Raw genomic sequence first — 25,708 nt, 5'->3', positions numbered from 1 at the left:
CGGCCACATCACTCCAGTCTCTGCCTCCATCCTCTCACATTGCCTTCTCCTCTGCTTATGTCAACCCTCTCTCTGCTTCCCTCTTGTAGGGATACTTGTTGATCGCATTTAGCGCCCCCTGGATAATCTAGGGACTCTCCCTCATCTCCAGATTCTTAGCTTAATCACACTTGCATCCCTCTCCCTGAAGAAAGCATGCAGTTGGAGCAGAATTTGAATACTAGTCAATTACTAGCTCCCTGACCTTGACTGAGCACTTACCGTTGTTGAACGTCAGTTTCTTCATCGGAAAATGGAACTAATGCATACCTATCTCAGAGTTTTTGAAAGGGTTAAGAGAAGTAACTTTGATTCAAGTATTACTTGGCTTCTTTTTTTCTTTTCTTGCCTTCGGAGCTTAGTTTTGACTCATCTTGGTGGCTTCAGAGTCCAGTTCCATCCTGGGCACCCAGTAGTTGCCTGATAAATGTTCACCGAGTAGTTTTCTATCCTCTGAACGGCAGCGTGGCGTTGCACTGCCATGCCCTGAACCCCAGCTGGGGTCAGCTTGGTAGTGATGGCCCATCTGGAAATATCCTGGGGGTGATAGTTGAATGCCATTAACTTGGGAAACTGGGGAGGTGCATGCAAAAGCAGAATCCCTAACCCTGTGGTTTCTGTGCAAATAGGCTAAATTGAGTGCATGTGTGATGCAGGGAAAGAAGTATTGATCCAGAAAGGGGAAAGTTAGAAATGGGAGTAATGAGTGTCCAGAGCTCTCTACACACACACTTGCTTTTCCTTAGAGATTGATTGATTTTTTACCTTTGGTTTCCTGGCTTTGTGCTCACGATCAGTGTAAATGTCTGACTTAAGAGCTGGGGGCCTGTTTCACTCCTGTGAGGTTCCCTGCAGCTAGGTGTTGAGCTAGTTGAGAACAGGAATTAGTGATACAGTGATGTGTATCTTCCGTGGCTACCTCGCGTATCTTCTGAGCACTCGTGGGTGGTGATACAGGATTGAACGCTACAGTCTGAACCTTGCTGATAGCGGAGTGAAGTGTTACTGTGGGGCACGAACAGTTACTGGTCCAGCCACGGCCGTGGTTACTGAGTCATTTGGCTTCCAGAGTTCTGAGTCACACAGACTGTCCTGCCGATCTCCTTGCTGACTCATCTGTGCCCTGTGTGGAGTCCTGGGGCCTCCTGCAGTGACCGTGCATCACTCAAGGAGCTGAGGAGCGTGGTGGGTCTGGTCTCAGGGAAGCCAGCAGCCCCTCTTCTAAGACCCTTCATGCCCCCAACCTGGCTGCCCTGGGGGGAGAAGAGGCAGCCAGGGGCCTTGGAAAGGGAGTCGCCTGGGAGCAGCAGAGGGAGGCACCCAGGGAAGCACAGAGAGGAGGGCTGAGTGTAGGGCGGGAAGAGAGGCTCTAGCACCTGCGGGAGGGAGAAAGGAGCGCTCCTGGGCACGTGTCAGCGAGGGCAGGCTGTGTCGCATCTTTGGGACATTTAGGATTTATATTATTACTGATGTGTGATACTTAACGCCTGTCGTTGCTGTGTTTACGGTTTAGTTTACCTCCCTTTTATCCTGATGGTGCCTTTTAGGTGCTCTTACCAGGTGCTTGTGGCATCAGATCAGCAGACTTTGAAAGAGATCTTTCATGGAAGAAAACGGTAAATGTATTTAACCAGGAAACGGTGGGACAGGCATTTGAGAGTCTGTTGGGGTTCTGGACGGTGCTAGATGAATGCAAAAGTCGGAAGTGTAATCTGGGCCCTCAGAGAATTTCTGAAGTGTTGGGATTGTGTGGTAGAGCCTGAGGGGCTCCCGGAGCAGGGAGAGGCTGAGGCTGGGCTAATGGACCGGCCCTGGGCAGTACTGACTGCCAGTGTCTCTGGGCCCGGTGGGTGTATGCAGGAGGGTGAGATGCAGTCCCTCTCCTGTCGAGCTTACCTGTACCATGGAGCCAGATCAGCAAATCATTACATTGATCACACACCAAGTTCTAGTGCACGTGTGCACAGAGACCGCTGTGGGAGAGGGTGGTGTGAGCCGAGCCCTCACTGGTGGGTCCCTCTGACCGAGCAGAAGGAGGAGTGGCCTGCGCTCTGTTCAGCTCACAACCATGTGAGGGGAAAGGGGGCGTTTTCCCAGAAACCTTTACATCGCCCTCTTCTCTACTGCTTGATCTGCTTGACTACCAAGGGGAAGGATGCTTTTGAATTCGGATGCTCATAACGTTAACGACAGATCTTAGCAGTAACTGTTGTCATTTTTTCCTTAGTGTCAAATCAACAGTGCCTTGACTTCCTTCCACACTGCTCTGGAACTTGCAGTAGACCAGAGAGAAATCCAACACGTGTGTCTGTATGAAATTGGTAAGTATCGAACGTCCGTCCAGTCCCTTGTCATTGAAATAGTGTTAATGCAGTAGCTCACGTCCAGCTGAATGTCCAGCTTCGTGTCCTGCAGTGTTGACGCATTCCTGTGCACGTTTTCATTGTTAATGCTCTTCAGTTTGTGAGATGCCTGCCGCCTTGTGTAATAATAGGACTTTGTTACCATAGCGCAAGTAGTGGTACTTAATGAGTTCTCATTACTTCTTTCTAATATTTTGCTCCTTATAACATTTAGATTCTAGGATGATAGGTAAACTTAAATTAATTGAGTAAAAACCATTTGTGAATATTTTACTGGACTGGATATTAGAATTCAGAACTGTTTTCTCTTCCCTCCCACCAATGTTTACCTGAGAAGAAAAATACGGCTTAGGAGAAAATTGGGCACATAGATTCCAATTCCAGCTCTTCTGCCAGCTAACTTGGAGACCTCACCCTCGTAGTAGCCCCTGGAGCTCAGGCGCCTGCCCTCGGAGCAGCTGTGTAATTAAGATGAAATTAGCCGGATGAGCATCAGACAGGATGCCTGGCACATATGTTAGCTGCGTCCTCCTGCTTCTCCCCGCCTGGAGGGGAATTTGTAGACAGACTTGGAGGCATTTGTTTGCCACTTGCTTGCCTGCTGTAGACATAATTGTCTTCCTGAATCTTTTTTTAAAGAAGAGTGCAAACTAAAAGATTGAGAACTGCCCAATAAACAGTATTATGTTTTAAACGCCCGTTATAGCTTAGGGAGTGCAGATGAGGTGTGATCCAGTGGACAGTGTATTTTTTTGTAAACTCTGCTGGAGCTCTGGTTAGTAGCCATAATGTGGGATGGAATGTGAAACACGTTATCAATGTGATGTTTTGAGTAAGACCAGGCGTCTCTGATTTCACAACCGGTGAAACAGTATAGGACTTGAATGGAAGGAACTAGCTTCGATGTCCTTTTATTTCTCTTGTTTAGGACACTGTTATCTTTTTCCTTGTAGTTTTATTGAGAAGACCTTTGACACGTAACATTGTATTTAAGGTGTACAACATGAAGGTTTGATACCTGTATATATTGTGAAATGATCATGGTGGCCTTTTTGTGTGTGTGCACCGTTTCCGGGTCTGTGGCAGGGTAGAATGTCAGAGCGGAAGGAAGCTTGGAAATATCGAAACCCAGAACTGAGGACTTCGGAAGGTTAACTCAGGGTTGGGGTGGAGGGAAGTGGGAATAGCAAAGTCAGGACTTGGCCTCCTTATTCAGCTGTGGTGCCGCCTCCCACCTCTGTTGTGGCGTTTAATTCACATCTTATCCCGATGTCCATTTTAGGATGGAAAGAATTAGCCCCAGTTTTTACTCTAAAATATGTCAACTTCATATCATATCCCATAGAATTTGACACTGAATTTTCTGGAAGTGTGGCTCCCCTTCATCCCTCTAGTTCAAATGGTAGGTCTAAGGTGACGCGCCTGCTTCATGGTGCAGCGGATAACAGAATTTTTTTGTGGAGGCAAATCGTGGGCAGGAGAGAGCAATGGCCTTCGACCCTCAGTTCTTCCCTCTTATTAGCCATGTGACCCTGGGCAAGTCCCGAAGCCTCTTCGTGCCTTAGGCTTTCTCCTTGGGCAGGTGAGGACGCCGTCAGCCACCTTTCCAAGACTGCACTAGGATTAACGACTACATCAGATGCCTGCCTGACACACAGCGGGATGGCTCCGTGGATGGGAGATACCATTACTAACAACGAGGGATAAAATTCCTTGTTTCCTCATTGCTGCTGCCCCCACAACCCCACCCAGGATTCCGGCCTAACAGTGTTTTGCTCTGGGAGAGGTGGGGTCCTTTCTCTGCCCCCGCGGAGGGAAGGGTGGCAAGTACTTAATTTCTCACTGGCTTCCTCTCCACTTCTCAGAACAGGTTGCTAATTGACTGTGATCATAAATGCACGGGTGAGCGTGTGAGGCTTTTCGAGATGGTCACTGTGTGTGTAATCTACTGGCATCGCTTCTTTCTTTGCGCCGGTGCCTGCTCTTGGGAGAGAAGAACCACCGTGCTTGGGTTGATCTCCAGCCGGGGGAGGCAAATCGGACGGTTTTCCTAGAAATTTTTACTTTCCTTCCTTCGAAACTGCTTTATTGGTTGTGAAATCAGAGATGCCTTGTGTACTCAGAACATCATATTGAAAATATTTACGAGGGAAAAGATACTTAGGAAGTTTTCAGGCTGTTTACGTGGAGCCCTCACAGAGAAAGTCAGCAGAATAAGACGTTTGTAACATACAGATGGGCTGTAGAGCATATTACTTTAGGGTCGCGTACTAGAAATATCTCTTTCACAGGTTGGTGCAGCATGATAGAGCTGAATTTCAAGGATGCATTTGACTCCTTTGAGAGGCTAAAAAACGAGTCCCGGTGGTCCCAGTGCTATTACGCCTATTTAACCGCAGGTGAGTAGACCACGGTCTGCACGGCCACAGCGTGCCCTTCTCTGTCTCAGATTAGCTGACGTGCGTTGGCCGGTGGGAGAGTGATGGCAGGGGATGCAGAAGTTGTGTTCTTCACAGTTTCCCACAGTGTGTGTTGTTTTGGGCTACAAGTAAATGGCAGCTGAAGAGCAGCTCTTCCCAGCCCATCTGAACAGCGGGGTGGTTCGGTGCTGCACGCCCTGCCCCTCCCCATGGTCCCCTCGGGGCTGGGTTGGTCACATGCTGGGTCCTGGAAATGCTTATTGTGAGCTTTTCATTTTTGTCCTAAACAGCCTCAACTTACCCTTACCCCTCTCCTTTATTTTCTCAAATCTATTTTTGATTTATTAGGAATTTAAAGAATTTTAAAGAATTTAACATGTCTTTTAAATCGTGTTAACGTCTTTGTTTGGATTGTTAGTGTCCTGGTTACAGAGTTGCACGGATTTTGAGCAGTCTGTTCCAACCTTGTTTTACTTATCAACCCTATTATAATTACAGTGTGATTTTGCAGAACACAAGGTGATTCAACACTGCATGTCATTATAGCAGAAACGACTGTAATGTCTGACAGGCATATCAGTGTGTATTGCCTTTTTACCCTTAAATGAAGAGATAGAGACATGCTGCCACCTGGTGGACAAAATAGCTGTCTGTGCCCTGAGCTACAGTACATGAAGTGCTGTTGTGATGCAGAATGGTCCAGGTGGAGATTGAAGAGACCCAGGTAGCTGTACATTTTCTGCCTCTAACAATGAGCTCTCCTTACACACCCATATAAGTGATTCTTTTACTTAAAATTTAAGGCAAATCCAAACATTATTTTCAATATCTTCTTATTTCTCTGAATATTTGGATTTAACAAAACGTCTCCTGTCATTCCATCCGCTTAACTGGTCTCTTTAAAATAAGGTAGAATTAGAAGATGGTGACCAATGTGTCTGTCCTGAAACTACAGTCCATGAGCAGTTAGGACGGAAGGCCCTTATACAGGCCTTCCTGCAAGCTCCGCAGGTATTAATCCGTTTTCGTATGGCTCTTATAGCTGATGTTTGAATAGGATTATTTTCAGTATGCTGCTTAGGATACTTTAAGGGTTGGTTTACAGAACTCACAGGCATCTCAGATGAAAGTAGCAGGCTTGGTGTGAGCAGCACGTGGATGAACGAAAACAGAGAGGCTGCAGCACCCCCCAGCGGTCATTAGGGTGTAATGGCACCACGTAGTCACTGTGGGCAACTGTTTCTTTTTAATCGTTGTTGAGCAAAGAACATGAAGAAATAATGGTACGGTGTGGGTGTATAGAGGAGCATTTGTTCTCCAGATATTGGAAATCCCAGGATCATACCAGTTATAGCAGATAATAAAGTGTGAAAGACTCTAGGCGCCACCTCTCCACGGGGGCTTCATGCAGATGATGTGTGAGGAGCTCCACCTAAAGAGTACGCGGGGAGCGGGGAGGGAAGGTCACTCGACAGCTCTCAGAGAAGGCTCCTTGCAGGAGCTGTCATTTGAGTTGGCCTGAAGGACAGGTACGTGTTACAGGCAGCGTCGGAGAAAATGGGCATTCAGTGACCAGAAACACTGCCACTCGGGGCTTAGTTCCTTGTGCTGTTTCTTTTTTTATATTTATCTGTTTTCTTGTAAGAACATTTGAGTTCTACTCTCCTGGCAAATTTCAATTTTACAATACAGTATGATCGATCACATGTAGTCACCATGTTATACGTTAGATCTTCGGACCTTATTCATCTTATGGCTGAGAGGTTTTTTTAATTACGGTAAAATATACATAAAATGTATTTTAACCATTAAAAAAAATTTTTTTTTTTGGCCGCACCACGCAGCTTACAGGATCTTAATTCCCCAACCAGAGGTCGAACTCAGGCCTCCAGCAGAGAAAGCCCAGAATCCTAACCACTGGACCGCCGGAGAAGTCCCTGTTTTAACCATGTTTAAGTGCGTGGTTCAGTGGCATTAAGTTCCTTCACAGCCATCACCACTGTCCAACTTCATTGTCCCAAACTGAAACGCTATGCTCATTACACAATAACTCCCCCCTCCCCAGCCCCTAACAACCACTGCTCTGCTTTCTGTCTGTGTGAATTGGATTATTCTAGGTAAGTGGACTTGATTGAAGCTGGTTTATTTCACTTAGCATAGTGCCCTCAAGGTTCATCCATATTGTAGTATGTGTCAGAATTTCATTCATTTTTAAGGCTGAATGATATTCCATTGTATGTACAGACCATGTTTTGTTTATCCGTTCATTGTCAGTGGATGCTTGGGTTGTTTCCACCCTTTGGCCATTGTGAGTGATGCTGCTGTGCACACAGTTCTTTTTGAGACCCTGCTTTCAATTCTGTTGGGTATGTTACCCAGAAGTTAACCGAAAAGCTTAGTCTTAATGGATGAGCCAAGCATCCTAAGTTCTGTGTGGGTCTCAGACTTAGGGTAAATCAGAGACGCTCATTCTTCCAAACATCTGCGTCTTTTAAAGCAACTGTCTGTGACTGTACTGAGAGGAGGTGGTGTATATTCTTCAGGGTCTGAGGTATTAGTGTTGTAGAACTGCAAAGGCGATTCAGATCCTGATACCGTTGATGTTTATGACTCTCTTGTGTACCCACACTTGCTCATTCTTTTTTTAATATTATGTGACTATATAATAATGTTACCAGTTATCTGAGGAGACCTCAGGCTAGGGGCAGCGGAAATTATTCTTCTCAGTTGATCTACTGTGTGACCTCAGGCAAGACTTTTAACTTTCCTGGACCTCTACATCCTCTGATCTATAATATATTGGAGTTGTTTTACAGAACGATCACTGAACCTCTTCCTGGTTTTGAAATGTTATAACCCAACCGATGAGGTCATTTTGGATGGGTTCAGGCCACCACATCTGGAGCAGTGCTGCTCTTATAACTGGGGGTGATCTCTCCTTTTGAATATTCAGCCTAATCCCACTTATTCCCAGTAGAAATCTTCTGCCTTTCCCATCACCTTGATGATCTCAGCTTTCTGCAAACCTTGCTGCTTGTGCTTCTTTGACCCTTCCGTTAGCTGCCCATCCTCTGACATGCCGTAGCCCTGTGCCTGGCTTGACCAAGCCCCAAAATGCGAGTATGGGACCACCCAGTTGTAGGACTACTCGAATAAAGAAGAAAGATCTAGCAAATCAATGGACATTCCAACTGGGGGTTGAAAAACAATATGTGGCAAAGACAAAAGCAACAAAGAGTTAACAGAAATGAATTCATCTTCATGGGAGTTGAAAAGAGGACAACAAAGAGTAGTTGGTAAAGTTCCAATGAAGGGATGGGACTGCAGCCTGGTGTGAAGTTTGGAGAAGGTAGCGAGCAGGTGAACCAAAGAAAATACGACTACGTCTTTGCCGGGAGCTCTGGGTGGGATGAAGATAACATGCGGACCATCAAAATCTTACCCGCCTCCAAGGCTCAGCTTGACTCTTAGTTCCTCAAAGCTCCCCTGATCACTCCAGAGAGAAACCATCCCTTCCCTTGTTGAGCTTTTCCAAAAGTACTTTGGTGCCAGGACTCCCAAGGCTCTCATCCCTATATACATTGTAGCTCTGGACTGTGTGTCTTCTCTCTCCAGCTGAAATTTAAGTTTCTTCTGGGTGTAAACGTGTGTGTTTCTTCACTTTCTTGCTGGTGGCTGTCGGTGCTAGGTGCCCAGTAAACGTGTAGGACTAATTCATGACTTTCTGGCCAGGTGCAGGGGTATCCTTCTACTACCGTGAGGCTTTCACAATCCTCCTGGCTCCTAAGTGTTCTTGCCTAGATTCCTTTTTCTTCCACTTTCCGAGTATGTGAGCTCTAAATGGACTGTAGTCTGTGATAATATCTGGGGGTTTTGTTAATGTTCAAGACTAGACTATCTTCCCCAAAGAGGACTTAGGACTGTAGTTTTCCCACCTGTCCCCCTCCCCCCGCCACCGCCCCAAAGCTCAGGGAACCTAGCGCCAGGGAAATAGGTTTTTTTTGTTTTGTGTATTTTTGGCTGCCTTGGGTCTTCGTTGCTGCGTGCAGGCTTTCTCTAGTCGGCGAGCGGGGGCTACTCTTTGTTGCGTTGCCCAGGCTTCTTGTTGCGGAGCACGAGCCCTAGGCACGCAGGCTCAGTAGTTGTGGCACAGGGGTTAGTTGCTCCGAGACCTGTGGGATCTTCCCGGACCAGGGATCGGGCCCGTGTCCGCTGCATTGGCAGGCGGATTCTTAACCACTGCGCCACCAGGGAAGTCCCGGGAAATAGTTGTTGAATCGGTGGAACGACGATCAGCAGGGTGGTGTAGTCCCATGTGTAACAGTCTTTAAAAAATATTTGCTCCCATTTTTTCCTTTGGTAACGTTTTCCAAGTATCATCAACCTAGGTATCCGTTAGTGGCATTTTCCCCCTAATACTTAAGGATTACAACGATGGTTTCTCACAGTTTGTCAGGGAGCCACCGGTGATGTGGACGGGGCACAGATTATCTTTAAAGAAGTTCAGAAACTCTTCAAAAGGAAGAACAATCAGATTGAACAGTTCTCAGTGAAAAAGGTATGTTGGAACCTGTTGGTCTCGTGTGTCATTTATGATGGATATTTGCAACCATTGCCACCTTGGACAGGTTTTAAGAAATCATATGCAAAGCTGGCAGCCTAATGCCATGCAAAATGCAGTTCACGACGGTGGAGAGAATTTACTCCCACGTCATTCTTCTGCTCTGAATGCAAAATACTGTTTGGTTGCAGATAATTAAAGCAGTTGTTTCTTTGAATGGATAGAGACATTATAGATCCTGTGGAGCTCATGAGCCTCCAGAGAGGAAGAACATCTGTCTGAAGAGCTAGGTAGTCTCAGAAGAATGCAAATCAGCAGAACCTGGGCAAGAGATACAGACTGTTAGTTCTCATATAGTGAAAGCATCACATTCTGCCCTAATAAAAAACAGAAGTGTGAATCAAATATACCAGCAGAAGGGCCCAGGACTGTAGAGACAATGCCCCTAATTTACTTCTGTACTTTTAAGAATACAGTTTAGCTGAATTACCATGGGTTACCTGACAACTTGTATCCTGAATTTTCCGTGTTTTTAGTTGTAAGTTTTTATTGAATGAACATTGAATGATTTAGTGTGAGTATAAACTAGATTGTAATGTGGAATGCCCCTGAGAGGACTGGGACTAATTAGAAAACTAAAACGTCAATAAGACCGTAACTAAAAGGCATCTAGTATTACATCCTCCATATAAACCCCTCAAGTTATTATTTGTCACCCAGCTTTTATAAATTTCTTTGACTTAGAATGAAACTAGATTCATTTCAGTTTAAAGTTTTCAAAATATATCCTGGATCTTGATAGTAGAGTGAATTGAATAAGAGAAAGGCATATCTACCAATATATTAAAAATCAGAGAGCAAAATTTAGAGAGAAATTTTCATTTTTAACTTTGCCGGAGGGGATCGTTCACATCAGATATGAACCATGTATTTTTTAATGTCTCTGAAATATTTTTTTTATCTGAATTTGTTTTTTTTTTTTCTAATGTTGCCTAATCATTCCAACTGCTTGCAGGCAGAGAGATTTCGGAAACAAACCCCAACCAAAGCGCTGTGCGTGCTGGCGTCCATTGAAGTGTTGTACTTGTGGAAAGCCCTCCCCAACTGCTCCCTCCCCAACCTACAGAGGATGAGTCAAGGTAAAAAACAAAACAAAACTGTGCACAGCAGCTTTTTCCTTCAGTGTGTCACTAATCTCCTCTGATTCAGAGAGTACAAATCTGTCATTCTTGGACAAATGGTGCGATGGTTGAAAAAGTTCCGTCACTTAGGTGATGGAAGTAGGAGGCACTGGAAGGGATAGATGTACTTGCCTTGTCCGCGGTGTGTGGCGATGCACACTGATCGTCAGGGTTGTTAATCCTAAAGCCATGCGGGTGGCTGGAAGCATACGTTTCCACCTGACCCCCGCAATGAAACCTCTTTTTTCATAAGGACATCCATTAAAATGCACAGATACTAAGTGTACATGCAGTTCAGTGAGTTTTGACAAACATATACACTGTGGCATCCACACCATGATCAAGACATAGAACATTTCTTCCACCCCTGAGATTTCCCTTATGCCCCTTGTCAGTCAGGCCCCACCCATGGCAACCCCTGTTCTGATTTTTCTCTCCACAGATTATGTTTTAACTTCGTACAAGTGGAATCAGACAGTGTGTACTTTTTAGTGCGTGGCTTCATTTGTATAGCCTAGTGTCTGTGACACCCACGTTGTATCTGTGTCAGTAGTTTGTTCCTCTCACTTGTTGAGTGGGATTCCATCGTATGGCTATACCTGTCCCACGATTTGTTTATTCCTTCTCCTACGGGACATTTGGTTTGTTTCTGGGTGTTCAGCGATCGTGCGTAAAACTGCTACAAACATAAGTGTGCAACATAAGTGTACTGACCTTTTGTGTGGAATTACATACTGATTTCTCTTGAGTAGACACCAAGGAGTATAATTGGGAACCTACCTTTTTGATTCATATGTTTAAAAAATCATAAGACTATAAGTTGTGGTAATAAAACCTTCATAAAGTCATTTTTATTATAGTTGTAGGAGAAGTTCATGGAGAGAATAAGTCTTTTAGTAAAATAAAGCTTTACTGGTTATTAAAGAAATATTGTGGGCTTCCCTGTTGGCACAGTGGTTAAGAATCTGCCTGCCAGTGCAGGGGACACGGGTTCGAGCCCTGGTCCAGGAAGATCCCACATGCTACGGAGCAGCTAAGCCCGTGCACCACAACTGCTGAGCCTGCGCTCTAGAGCCCGAGATCCACAACTACTGAGCCCGTGTGCCACAGCTACTGAAGCTTGCATGCCTAGAGCCTGTGCTCCGCAACAAGAGAAGCCACCGCAGTGAGAAGCCCGCACACCGCAACAGAGTAACCCCGCTCGCAGCAGCTAGAGAAAGCCCGTGTGCAGCAACGAAGACCCAATGCAGCCAAAAATAAATAAAACAAAAATAAATAAATTTTTAAAAAAATATTGTAACATTTCTTCTAAAGGTATAATGGCAGACATTTGAATGATATTTTATAGTCTGGCAGATTATTTCCTTTGCTGTTCACTGGAACCCAGGGAAGTAGAAAAGGTGGACAGCATTGTTGTGCCCATTTTATAATGAGGAAGGCGAGACTCGGAACAGTTAGGTGACTTGACCAGCTCCCATAGGAGCAAGTGTCTCTGCTGCTGGTCTGAGGATGGCACATTGACTAGCAAAGCTTTCAGCTCTCTACACACAGCTTCATCTTCCTGGGAGCATGAAGATATTTAAATCATGCAGCTGGAAAAATGATTCCATGGTGAGAGTGCTGTGTTAAAACACAGGGACTTCCTGGTGGCGCAGTCGTTAAGAACCACCTGCCAATGAAGGGGACACGGGTTCGATCCCTGGTCCGGGAAGATCCCACATGCCGCGGAGCAACTAAGCCCGTGCGCCACAACTACTGAGCCTGTGCTGTGGAGCCCGCAAGCCACAACTACTGAAGCCTGTGTGCCTAGAGCCCATGCTCCGCAACAAGAGAAGCCACCGTAATGAGAAGCCCACGCGCCACAACGAAGAGTAGTCCCCTCTTGCCGTAACTGGAGAAAGCCCATGTGCAGCAACGAAGACCCAACACGGCCAAAAAGTAAATAAATAAATAAATAAATTTATTTTAAAAAAACCACACACACATACAGTTATCCCTGTGTATCTGTGGGGGATTGGTTCCGGGACCCCCTACACATACCAAAATCCGCGAATGTGCAAGTCCCTCATATAAATGGTGTAGTATTTGCATATAACCTACATGCACTTTTCCATGTTTACTTTAAATCATCTCCAGATTACTTGTAATACCTGATATGATGTAAATGCTATATATGTAGTTGCAAATACAGTGTAAATAGTATGTAATTAGTTGCTTTCTGGAATTTTTTTTTTCCCAGAATATTTTCGATCCACAGTTGGTTGCATCCGTGAATGCAGAACCTGTGGGTATGAAATGCCACTGACTGTTCATCCAAAAAGATGGTTTTATAGAAAGCAGTTACCTTTGGAAATGTAGTCTTATTCACATATATGCTGCTCTTTTCCAAAAGTGATTTAGTATTAATATTTTGGATTTATTCAAAAATAGTGGCTGTATAAAATTTGTCAGATTTCTTTGTAGTCACACTTGTTTTTGATCAAATATAGCGTTTTCCCTTGAATCACATACTTTTATCGTCAGAATTCCCTGCAGATGCCTGTTGCTTATTTAAAAAAAAAAAAAAAAAGGTTCCCTCTCAAAGGTCAAAAAATTGGTCAGTGTTGATATTCCAGAGCAAAGTAATGCAACTCCAAAAGAAGTTGTGCGCACAGGCCCTGTAATTAGGGTGTGTAACCCTCCTAAGGGAATTACTTGAAACAGAATTTTCTCGGATGTTCAGGTTCTGCTCTGTTTAAAAAGATTCATAATTTTAAACCCATCCCTGGTTGTTGATGCAAGTCTGGAATATCTACCAATGTCTAACTCAAAAGACCAGTAAGGAATTTTAGGTATTCTTTTTTTCTTTTAATAAATTTATTTATTTATTTTATTTATTCATTTTTTAGTTTTTGGCTGCATTGGGTCTTCATTGCTGCTCGCGGGCTTTCTCTAGTTGCGGCCAGCGGGGGCTACTCTTCGTTGCAGTGCACAGGCTCTAGGTGTGCGGCCTTCAGTAGCTGTGGCATGCAGCCTCAGTAGTTGTGGTTTGCAGGCTCTAGAGCACAGGCTCAGTAGTTGTGGCGCATGGGCTTAGTTGCTTTGCAGCATATGGGATCTTCCCAGACCAGGGCTCGAGCCCGTGTCCCCTGCATTGGCAGGTGGATTCTTAACCAGTGCACCACGAGGGAAGCCCCTTAGGTATTCTTTTGAATGCACAAGTGCAGGATCATGTGTTTAGAGATAATTAAAACAGACATGCAAATATAAAATGGTAATTGGCAGGCACAAAAACGATCATCACTTAATGTGACTAAATATTCTCTGAGCTCCTTTCCAGCTGTCAAAATAAACAACAACGATGTGGCCCTGGGGAGGGAGGTGGGCTCTGGAGTGAATATGAGATAATTCTCTAATATATTTGCTAAAAATCCAGTTAAGAGAGCTGTTAATTAGATTATCTCATTCTCCAGTGTTACGCAGTAATGATCCAAATCGACTCAGTCATATAGAAAACAGGTGAAGATCTTTGTAGAGAAATAGTTAAGTTCCAGGAGGAAAAAACCCACCTGATCGTGGGTGATAGAGGTCATCTGCATTGATTACACTCCTCCCATCAGGCCCACACAGCTTTGTGCACTCAGCTTATCACAGTCCCTGTCTGTGACTCCCTGCGTCAGCAGAGCTAGCTGGATTCTTATATCCTTGTCTTGTAATTTCATTCATTCCCTTCCTCACCCACTTGCCCGTCTCCACTGCATTCTTCCTCTGCATTTTAAGGATGTTACCGTGTATTCTCAGCACAGCAGTCAGAGTGCTCCCATTAAAACCTAAGTCATGTGTTGGTGGTTCACTCCTGAGACCTTCTGTGGCCTCATCTTATTCAAAAAGTCTGGATCCATTGAGTGGCCTACGGTCTGTACACACGCCCCCACTGCCATTGCCTCTCACCACGCTTCCCCCCCGCTCACCAGGCTCCAGCCGCACTCCTTACTGATCTTGAACACACCAGGCACGTGCAGCCCTTAGTGCCTTTGCACTTGCTGTTCTCTGCCTTCAAAAGCTCTTCCCACAAACATCCACATGGCTCCTTCACTCTTTTTCTTCAGGTCTTTCCCCACCTGTGGCTTTTTCAATGGGCCTTAACCTGTACCTTTCCGACACACATGCATACCGCTATCCCCTTTCCTGGCTTTATTTTTTACCTTAGTGTGTACACTTCCTTAATACACCTATTTTACCTATCTGTCTTTTGTGTTACCTCTCTCCTCCACAAAATGTTAGTTTCCTAAGGGCAGGAATTTTTCTCTCTTTGGTCACTGCTGTCATATAGTAGTTGCTCAATAAATATTGAATGAATGAGTAGAATTAGTGAATGAATGAGGGGATGAATGAAGTACATTCCCCTTTCCTTAACACTGCCGCTGCCTTAATATCTTTGAGTACTTTCTCTGTGGAGGTATTTTCAGCGTAGGTTTTTGAGGCACCTCCTGCTTCTGTAGGTTTAGACCCTTCTTCACATTTACCTCTTTGCCACTCTACCCAGCTCTTCCAATAACTGCCCTAAACTTCTTCTGGAACCTTGAGCTCTCTCTCTCTCTCTCCCCGCCCCCCTTCTCCCTCCCTCCCTCTCCCTCTCATATATATATATATATATATATATATATATATATGTGTGTGTGTGTGTGTGTGTGTGTATACCTACATATACACATACATACACATATATCACACATATATACATGTACATACATTTGTGTGTGATATACATGTATGTGTGTACATATATATTGTATATGTTTCTATAAAATCTTTTCAAATCTCAGTATCTTTATTGGTTCCTAGAAATAATTACTATTTTCCCTCCTGTATTAGCTCCACTGTGTTTCCAATTGCCACTCTTCTCATTTCCTTGGAAAACTTCCATGTTATCCTCCCAACATGTGTGCCCATCCTCCATAGTAGATGGCAAGCTTCTCAAAGTGGAGGGATCAAGTCTGATGCCCTCTCAGAGACTGGTGCAGTACCTCCTACAAACATATGAAGATGCTCATTGCATGGTTTTTTGAATTAGTATGATGCAATTGAAAGATACCAATAGACTTTATTTTTTAGAGCAGTTTTAGATTCAAGCAAAATTGGACAGAAAAGACAGAGAGTTCCTACACACCTCAAACCTCCCCCCTGCCATGTGTACCCACACAGCCTCTCCAACCATTAACATCCCCCCTGTTGTGGTGCATTTGTTAACAACTGATGAACCAACACTGGCCCAGCATTATCACCGGAAGTCCGTAATTTACATTAGAGTGTATGGTTTGTTTCGTACATTCTATGGGATCTGACAAATGTATCATGACATGTGTCCACTCTTATAGATAGTATGATACAGAATAGTTTCACTGGCCTGAAAATCCCCTGTGCTCTACCTTCCAGACCTCTGGCAACTCACCACAGTTTTGCCTTTTCCAGAATGTCATGTAGTTGCAGTTGTACAGTATGCAGCCTTTTCAGATTGGCTTCTTTGACCTAGTAATAATATGATGCAATTTTGAGCCTTCTTGGCACCATGGAGTTTGATATCTTTGTCTTTCTTTGACTAAGGATACTCACTAATGGATGAAGAAGGGAAACCTTCTCAGTTTGAACTTGAATACGTTGCTAAACAATGAAATGCTTAACTCTTGATGATATTTAAGGAATTAAGTGAACATATTTCCTTCCTGCTGTTTTCGCTTCTCTTTAAGCTTGCCATGAAGTGGATGATTCATCTGTCGTTGGATTAAAGTATTTGTTTCTTGGTGCCATACACAAATGTCTAGGGAACTCAGAAGATGCTGTCCAGGTAAACTGTTCATGTGGTGTCATGGCTAAGGAAGCTAAACTGTGAAAACCTACATAGACGCTTGTGAATAAGAAAAAGGAGAGAGCATTACAAAGCTAATCTCCCACTGCAGTGTGAGTTTCATCCACTTTATTTGACTAAGGTCATCTTCTCAGATGCCAGAAGTTGATGACGGTTCTTACTAGTTTTTAATGTGACTTCAGAGCCTTAGAATATTTCTTCACCTATGGGCTGCTTTCCTGGCACTAGCTGTTTATCAAAGATGACAGCCTCAATTGAAGGAGGAAGAAATGAGGAGGCAGACAATTTTGAAGGAGCAGAGTGAAGCCTCCTAGCTAGGTAGATACAAATATGATCAGGCTTGTCAGCCTGTGTCCACTTTTCCTCCCTCTGTAGCTGCAGATTATTGATGCATTACTGAGGTGAGGTCTAGAAAGTTATTAGCTTAAGATATTCTGTGAACGTACTATATGAAAAAGAACCATTCATTATCTTGAAATGTAGTGGGAGGGATTTTTCTGAGTTTTTTGTTTGGTTGTGTTTTTTTTTTTAACATGCATCCAGGTGTTATTCTGATTATTCTTTGAGAGAGTTCATGTACTGTAGGAAGAGACTTCGGCTTTTAAATCCTAGGGTGTTGATACACTTGTATTATAATTTAAAATTAATTTTCAGTGTGGGGTATAATAGCTATTACACAGCTCTAAATAGCTTATTTTAGATCATATGCTTAAGTAACAGTAAGATACAGTCAAGACACCTGTCAAGAGATAGTTCTTGGCTTGTTTACTTTCTGAAATATTAAAATGGAATGTTCAGATTTGGAGATGCAGATAAAGATGTTCTCTGCAATAAAATCAGTAGAGGCTGGTTTGTCAACTAGGAAAATAAATAGCACAAATTTGGCTGACTGATGGGTAACGTATACTGGCGCAAGTTCACCAGACAGGTATGTAAAGGACTTATAAGATATGGATGAGAATAAATGGGAAGGAACAAAGATGCAGAAAAGGAGAAGAGAATACACATCCTCCTAAAGATGTGATGAGACTTAAGTAGGAAAATGAGCCTAAGTAGAGAAATGAATTAATTCCAAAAATATTCGTATTACTTTCAGTTCTTTCAGCGAGCTGTTAAAGATGAGTTGTGTCGTCAGAATAACTTATATGTTCAGCCATATGCTTGCTATGAACTTGGCTGTCTTCTGTTAGACAAACCAGAGGTAAGATCTTATCTATTTTCTTAACTTACGTTCATCAGCAAAACTGTGCAAGTGAACAGGCACAAAACATCCTTCATTTAAAGTAAGTTGATTGAACATAGTGGTTTTTTGTTTTGTTTTCCTTGATTTCGCATAGGATGAATCCAAGAAGCTATTAATCCTATCTCAGTGTGTTTAAGGAGGTAATCTCTTCCCTGGAATTAGAATGATAAATGTAACTTTGGGGACAAAAATTCATTTGGGGCAAAATCATTGCCTTTTCTAGAATGGTATGGTATGATGTAATGTGGTTTATTCAGAGTACAGAATTGCATTGTGATGCTAGCTCCGCCATTTATTTTTATTTAGTATATGATATGGTTAAGTTATTTAACCACATACCTTCTTCCTAATCTGTAAAACAGGATAAAAAATAACCTCCCTTGCCAATTTAATAATGATTGTAGTGAGAATAAATGAGTCTGGTGTGTAGGATTGCTTAAAAATTTTTAGAATACCTTATAAGTTTGACGGTCATCATTAAGATGCATATTTAAGCACAGTGGGGCAGTTATTTTAAAAGTGAATTTTTATAATGCTGGATTTGCTTGGTACCTTCTTTTAGAAGCTCAATTACATATTGTTGACTGTATAAAATTCTAATTTTCAGTAAATTCAAGTCAGCCTTCAAATATATGGACTTCTTAAAAGTTGAGCTAAATCAACAGAAATATTCTAGCCTAATCCTTAAATATGTAGCTTATCTTGCCAAAGATAGGCTTTTAATTGGTAACTCTTTTCATTTGAATTTCTAATTTTACCAAAATAGAAAATGCCATTTTTATGAATTTTGGTAGAAACTTCTAACACCATATTCTTTAAGGAAATTTTTACTCTTACTGCAGCCTTAAAATACATACATAAACTACAAGAAGACTGGTCTGTCTCTTGAAAAATGAAGTTGATACTCTCAATCAGTAATGCCTTCAAAAAACGTTACTGACTCCAAATAAACTTAAATTATCATCAATTTGGGGTTTTTTAGTAAGATCTTAAACTATTATACTCTTCTAACGTATGACAGCCCTTTATAAAATAATAATGAAGATTATGAAAAATTATTTATCAAGTAATGCCTTAATGTAAACATGTAAACAGCATTATATTAAAGAAAAATTGAGTCAGTATGCTTGAATGAGCACTTGACTCCCCTCTATGTCACTGTGAATTTTTTGAATTAATATATCTTCCTATTGTAACATTTTCTGCTTGAGTGTGTATAAATTTGGATGTTAAGAGATAATGTGTTGTTCTTACATTCATAGACTGTAGGAAGAGGCAGAAGTCTCCTTCTTCAAGCAAAGGTAAAAATGCCTAAAAATGCTCAGTCTCTCTCCAGTGACCCCCCTTATCCTCTGTAGTGTACTCTGGAGTCTGAATTCAAGAAATTTTGTGAAATGATTGTCCTGGTTGGTATTTCTGGAGGGGAAACTGATAACTGAATCAGTGAGCAGGTGATTTTTAAGTGAAATTACACATGAAGCTCCTGTGAACTTGCTCTCATCCTGCTTTATAAAAACTCTTCTCATTTGAGTGGGAAAGTAACTGTTGATTTCATAACTGTGTTCTTGAGTTAAGAAGTTCTAACAGCAACTTCCATTGAGCCCAGCTTAAGACTGCTGTCCCAGGAATAACATGAGGGAAATTTTCCAAAGACAGCATTAATAATGCTCAGTTGACATTTTAAAGACGGACACAAAGCTTGAGGTTTGGGAAATAAGAAAAATCAAGTGAATGCGAAACCTTTGTTAGGAGTGTAAGGAATTTTACTTGGGGCAGTACAAAGCTTGGTGTGATTAATACTGTAGTATTACAGACAGCTTAGCTAATACTCTCTTTCTCTTGTCTTTCAGGAGGATTTCTCTGGCTATGACTTTGAAAACAGATTGCACGTCCGCATCCATGCTGCTCTGGCTTCGATGAGGGAATTGGTTCCTCAGTGACAGACCCGAAGTTCCCGCTCTGTCCCTCCCCACACAGGTTCTGCACTTTAAAAGTAGAGGACACAGCTCTTATGAAGATCAGCTTTTCTTCTGAAAACCACCTGGGCCTGGGACACATTTTCTCAGTTAGGTTGATGTATTAAAGATCTCCTCTTTTAAACACATAGCTAAAAAGTAATAATGATGATGATAATAGTAATAATAACTAACCACCTGGGGAGAGGGTTAAGTGACCTTGTTCAAACATTTTAGTTTTGTGATTTATTATTTTTTAAATAAAATTCAACTAAATATTCAACCTGCAATCTTGTAGGAATGCCTACTTGAAGCACACATCTGACTGGGTAACACTAAAAGGTACCTGTAAAATTATTAACAGTATCACGACATAGCACTTATATCGTGTTTTGAAAAAATAAAAGTGCTCTCTAGTGTTTTACTTTATCCTCAAACTGTTTCTGAGAATGACATAGCACAGATGTCTCCGTTGTCCAGACAGTGAAACTCAGGCACAAAAAAGGCTAATTGACTTATCACAATTAATTATTCCTGTTATTATGGAGTAATGAATAGAATGCAAGTCTCCTGACCGAAAATTCTTTCATTGTAAAAAATATATATATATGTTAATAACCAGGATTCCATGTTTTCTTATTACAAAACAAATACTCTTCAGCTGAAGTTGTCATCCTTATCTCCAGATTGTCTACAAAAATGTTTCAAAGGACAGACACTTTTACTCCTTTGACAGCCAATCAAGTGAAAGCAAACAGAAGATTGTTTTACAACTGAAAGTATAGCTATTTTGCTAATTTATTAGAAGACCTAGTCTATAGACTGGATAAATAATACCTGCATTTTGGTGTTTCCTTTTCTTTATGACAAATTGTCTAATTGCCAGTTTTTGGAAATCTTTCAACAAATTACTTGAAAAGGTTATTCTTGAATGAACATAGATTCTTTTGCCTCAGAATATTTGCTGATGAAGGATTCACTGGACTATCTGTTGCCAGGATTTAATCATTTTCCTCTTAGCTCAGGTTATTGATATTGTAAACAGAGTTCAAAGTTATTTTTTAATCCTTCGTTGCTAATTTTTATTGTCACCTAATTTACCTCTTTGTTCAGTACTGCACACCTGTGGTTTTGAAGACTCTAAATACCTCAGTCACTTAAGAATTTCTGTCATAATTGTGTGCCCAACCTGGCTCAAATCTTAAGGTTAGATATTTCTTAAAATTTACGTTGCAATAAAGAATATCATCTTGGGGTGTCATTTATTTACGTAACCGTGTAGCTGAAGTATGATCTCATGCGACGTCAGTACTTTAAAATATTTCTCTTCAAAACAGACATGGAAGGAGCGACTAGAATGTTGGCAGCTTTAATCTACTGCATCTGGTTTTGAGGGAATAATAACTTCTTCAAAAGAAATGATTGTTCCTCATTGATTTTGGCTCATCTGTCTTCATGTTTTCTCACTTCCAAAATGCTTATTAACATTGACTTTCTTTCTAGCCTGACTGCTGCAGGGATTTTATTTATTTGTATTTTTTTTTTTTTGCAGTACGCGGGCCTCTCACTGCTGTGGCCTCTCCCGTTGCGGAGCACAGGCTCCGGATGCGCAGGCTCAGCGGCCATGGCTCACGGGCCCAGCCGCTCCGCGGCATGTGGGATCTTCCCAGACCGGGGCACGAGCCCGCGTCCCCTGCATCGGCAGGCGGACTCTCAACCACTGCTGCAGGGATTTTAGATGCTAGCCAGAGAGAAAAGATTTCTGTCCTACTTTCATGAACAGGAAGATCCAAAAGTCAGGTATCAATAGATGCCTTCTGAAAGGAAAGATTTACGTCTAAAAATGTTAGATACCTGGTTTCATCAAGGCTGAAGGGAGGAATGTTATGAATCTTTAAAATATGGCTCTTGCCATTTTGTTGTCTTTTTGGCTATAGTATATGTGGCAAACTTCTCAGTTATGATTGTGGGACATTTAGAATCATGAAGTTTTTGCTCCAGAGTTCATACTTAATTGAATTTTCAGTTCAAATGTTGTTCGAACTATTTTTCAGTATTGAGAGATTACATAAGGCCCCATACTTTAGAATTTTTTAAAAAATTCCCATATTAACTGCTTTAAAACCTTTTATTTCTCCAGAGAGATTTCAGGATTTCAAATAAGTTTGTGTTCAGTTCACTTAACTGAACACACACCATTAGAACACCATCCAGTAAGTAAGTCTTGGTTAATAGTATGTTTATAGGACAGGTGCATTTATAAACTGTCTCTTCTAGGTTTGATGCAGGATAGCCCCTGTGGTTTATCTGGGAACCTGGTGGTAAAGCACGGAGAAGGGGTAGACAGTGGTTCTGAAGACTCTAAAATAACAAAACCACGCTGTGAGTACACTGTACTGTTAGATTCACTGAAATCTGAGTACATGTTTTTTAGTTGAGTAATTCATAACGGTTCTGGCCTTTGTGCTGTGACTTATCCAACCTGTGAGTTACTGTGATCTGCCTGGAAAACTAGTTTGGTGTAAATTGCTCTTTACCCCTCGCTGATGAAGAGAATAATCATATAAGCAGAACTATTTGCATCTATGTGTGCTTTTTTGTTCAAACTTTTTTTTTTTTTTTTTTTTTCCTCTGCGGTATGCGGGCCTCTCACTGTCGCGGCCTCTCCCGCTGCGGAACACAGGCTCCGGACGCGCAGGCCCAGCGGCCATGGCTCACGGACCCAGCCGCTCCGCGGCATGTGGGATCTTCCCGGACCGGGCCATGAACCCACGTCCTCTGCACCGGCAGTCGGACTCCCAACCACTAGCGCCACCAGGGAAGCCCCTTCTATGTGTGCTTTTTAATGTTGGTATCACTTCTTCCCCTTTTCCTGTTTTGGAGGCTGTCAAATGGATCTTCTAATTTATAAGTGTCAGATATATTTTTGTATTAGATTGTGCCTATGATGAGAGAAATCTCTAATGTATATTTTATGTACTTGGAACACATTTATAATTTGACGCACTTTGAGGCATGGTCTAGTACTAATCATGTAATATGCATCTTTGTGATTAATGTGTTTAAGATTTTACTTTTACTGGGTTAGGTATCTTTGATTTCAGCACATGATAGCTAAGTATTTGAGTAAAGAGTTATTACTTTCAGATGTCACAGAAAATCAGAATATTTATTGTCTCCTATAAGTCAATTATTTAGAGAATTTGCACTTTTATCTTTCTGCCAACTCAAATGAAAGGACAGCCCATACATGATTTTAAAAATACATACACACACGTGTGTGTGTGCATACATGTATGTCTTTGCCATGTAAACTTTCCTAGTTGCTTCCTTAAGCAGATTGTGGTGGCAAGTATTCAAATATTGCTCCTTTACTCTTACTTTATTTTATTTTATCTTCTTTCTTTTTTTCCTTCCTTCCCTCATTCCTTCCCTCCTTCCTCTCTCTTTCCCTCCCTCCGTCCCTCCCTCCATTCCTTTCTGTATATTTTGTGGAAAAAAATCTTGTTAAGCCCAGATCCTCCCAACAAGATACATAGTAGAGGGAGGGGACTTGAAGCTAGAAAGAGGAAATAGAGAAAGAAAAGGACAGGGGAGGGGGGAGCAAGAGAATGGAAAGTTGGTCCATAAAAAATGTGCCCCTTCAGTTAAAGTGAGCAAAAATCACACAATTGGCTAACATGTGAAAACTAGCAAGGGACCTGAGCTCTAGTTCCTAGTTGACTGGAGTATTCAATAGAAGCAACACACTTGTAACTTAGCTGAACTCTGGATTACACTTAACTTTCTCCTCCCATAGGCTAGTGGTTCTCAAGTTTTACTTTTACAGATTATCTCTACTCTGAGATTCTGATTCAGTAGGCTCTAGGTAGGGCTTAGGAAGATATTTTTAACGGGCCCTTGGCTAATTCTAGTGCAGGTGGTCTACATTAGAGAGACATTGCCCTAGGTTATCATCTTTTGGTAAGAATTTAGTAAATCTGAGAGAAGAGTCAAACATATGGCAAGGTTATGCATATTATGGGGCCACTGAAAAAAATGCTTCTAACCCATTGGTTTTCTAAAGTAGGAGATTCCTGAGCTGACTTTTAAAGGAGGAGAAGGCTGCGGTCAAGTTAAAATGATGGCTGGAAGGATGTCTCAGGCCTTGGACCTGATGAGCAAAGGCACAGAGGTGACAGGTAGCATGTGTATTCGGGCCAGGTCTCTAGAAAGCCAAGTGGAAACCAAATGGTAAGATGAGGTAGTTACACAGAGGTCACAGTGTGATCCTTGGGCTTCTATAGAGTAAGTATTTGAAGGGGGGAGGGGCAGGGAGCAATGGAGAACAAAGTAGATTTGCAATTTAGTTAGATCCCTAGTGACTGAAAGAGATGAACACAAGGACAAGAAGATTGTAAAGCCACATCACATCACTAGGAGTTCTAGAAATCAAAGCAGCACATAGTGGTCTGAAAATTTTTTGTTAGATGTTTTCACTGTAACGGTTTGCATTTCAGAGCGACTTGAACAGAACAGTCATTGCAGAAATGTGGAAAGGGTACAGGCTTGCCTTCCGAGTAACAGGTATTCGGCACAGCACATAACGTCTAATTGGCGTTCAACATGACCCACCAAGGTTGGTTGGGTGACACAAAGGTATGTGTCTCTCATTCCAGGAGTCACCATACATGGGATCTCTAATGTTTGTATTTGGGGTTCTTAGCTCAGTTTCATTACACCTTTGATAGTTAATTATAAACCAAACCCTCATTTCACTTTTGTTTACACTACCAAAGTGTGCTGCGGGGGCAGTGATGAGGACCGAAAGGCATACCATCTGCAGTTCTAACATCACACTTAAAGTCTCTTCTTTACTGGTTTTTTTTTTAAATAAATTATTTATTTTTGGCTAAGTTGGGTCTTTGGTGCTGCATGCGAGCTTTCTCTACTTGCGGTGAGCGGGGGCTACTCTTCGTTGTGGTGAGCGGGCTTCTCATTGCGGTGGCTTCTCTTGATGCAGAGCACGGGCTTTAGGCACGTGGCCTCAGTAGTTGTGGCTCGTGGGCTCTAGAGCACAGGCTCAGTAGTTGTGGCGTACGGGCTTAGCTGCTCTGCGGCACGTGGGATCTTCCTGGACCAGAACTCGAACCCGTGTCCCCTACATTGGCAGGCGTACTCCCAACCACTGCACCACCAGGGAAGCCCTTCTTCTTTTAAAAGGTAACCTTCATGAGAAATGGGGGCTTGTCTGCCACATAATGGGCACTCGGTAATAATTAATGGACGGATTAATATCCTCAAAATGCCGTGTGCAGCATAGATGTAGTCTGGGGCTTCAACATTGCTTATTGCTGCAAGGTGCTCTGGAAGTCTTAATGTTTTGTAACGTAAAAATGTTTTGTCAGATCTATGCCCTGATGATGTTATTTAACGGTTGATTTACAGTGATTCTTGTTGCCTTTTAAACATGTGGAAATGGATGACAATGAAAGCTGCTTGGAGTCTGATCATCGTGACTGTGGTGGTATTTAATGGCCAGCACAAATAAGAGCCTGAATGGGAAAAAAAAGCAGAGAGTATTTTAAAGGAGTCAGCGTTCCTTTACTTTGGTGAAACGGAGCTGAAGTTATACACAGTCCTCGTCGACTTTGCAACCTGCCCCTGATGGTATGGTTTGGGGAGGACACATCGTGCCTGAGGTATTGCAAGATCCAGAATTACGGAGAGACAGAAAGACTCAGGATCAACGCCAGATTCTCTTTCGGCAGGCGAGTTTCTCGAGATAAGTACTAAGCTGCATGATATTGTTCCAGTGTGGTGTACATGGTGGCAGAAATTATTCTTCAAAAAGGTGACTAGAGAGCAACAGATTATGGGGGGGGGGGGAAGAGTGGTGTTATGCGGTGGCAGCAAGATAGAACTGCCGTAAATCTATTTCTCTTTCTTTCCAAGCCAGCTCTTATTTTAGGCCGAGAGATTCAAATCAGAGAGGCTGTCGCCTGGACTGACTCCCGGCAGTTTGGAAACGTTAGTTTCCCACGCCCCGTTGTGTTCTGACGGAAAAGGCGAAGCCCACCACAGTGCTCTACCGAGTTCCGGCTTTTGTCCTTTTTGGCTCC

At 42.4% G+C, this 25,708-nt stretch overlaps 1 protein-coding gene across 1 annotated transcript in view; it reads left to right on the top strand.

The window, feature by feature from the left end:
* TTC39C (tetratricopeptide repeat domain 39C) overlaps window positions 1-20,031 on the top strand; it is a 104,987-nt gene extending 84,956 nt beyond the window's left edge. The window contains exons 7-14 of the mRNA XM_007448598.1: window positions 2,267-2,360; window positions 4,694-4,801; window positions 9,271-9,380; window positions 10,399-10,522; window positions 16,291-16,388; window positions 17,506-17,610; window positions 18,915-18,953; window positions 19,503-20,031. Coding sequence (XP_007448660.1) covers window positions 2,267-2,360; window positions 4,694-4,801; window positions 9,271-9,380; window positions 10,399-10,522; window positions 16,291-16,388; window positions 17,506-17,610; window positions 18,915-18,953; window positions 19,503-19,592 — 768 coding nt within the window. The 3' untranslated portion in view covers window positions 19,593-20,031. The remainder of the gene's footprint in view (window positions 1-2,266; window positions 2,361-4,693; window positions 4,802-9,270; window positions 9,381-10,398; window positions 10,523-16,290; window positions 16,389-17,505; window positions 17,611-18,914; window positions 18,954-19,502) is intronic.
* The last annotated feature ends 5,677 nt before the right edge of the window (window positions 20,032-25,708 follow it).

This window comes from Lipotes vexillifer, unplaced genomic scaffold (assembly GCF_000442215.2).
Source record: "Lipotes vexillifer unplaced genomic scaffold, Lipotes_vexillifer_v1.1 scaffold168, whole genome shotgun sequence".
NCBI classification, from domain to species: domain Eukaryota; kingdom Metazoa; phylum Chordata; class Mammalia; order Artiodactyla; family Lipotidae; genus Lipotes; species Lipotes vexillifer.
Note: the sequence above shows the minus strand (reverse complement) of the source record. Positions and strands in the feature narration are given on the sequence as shown.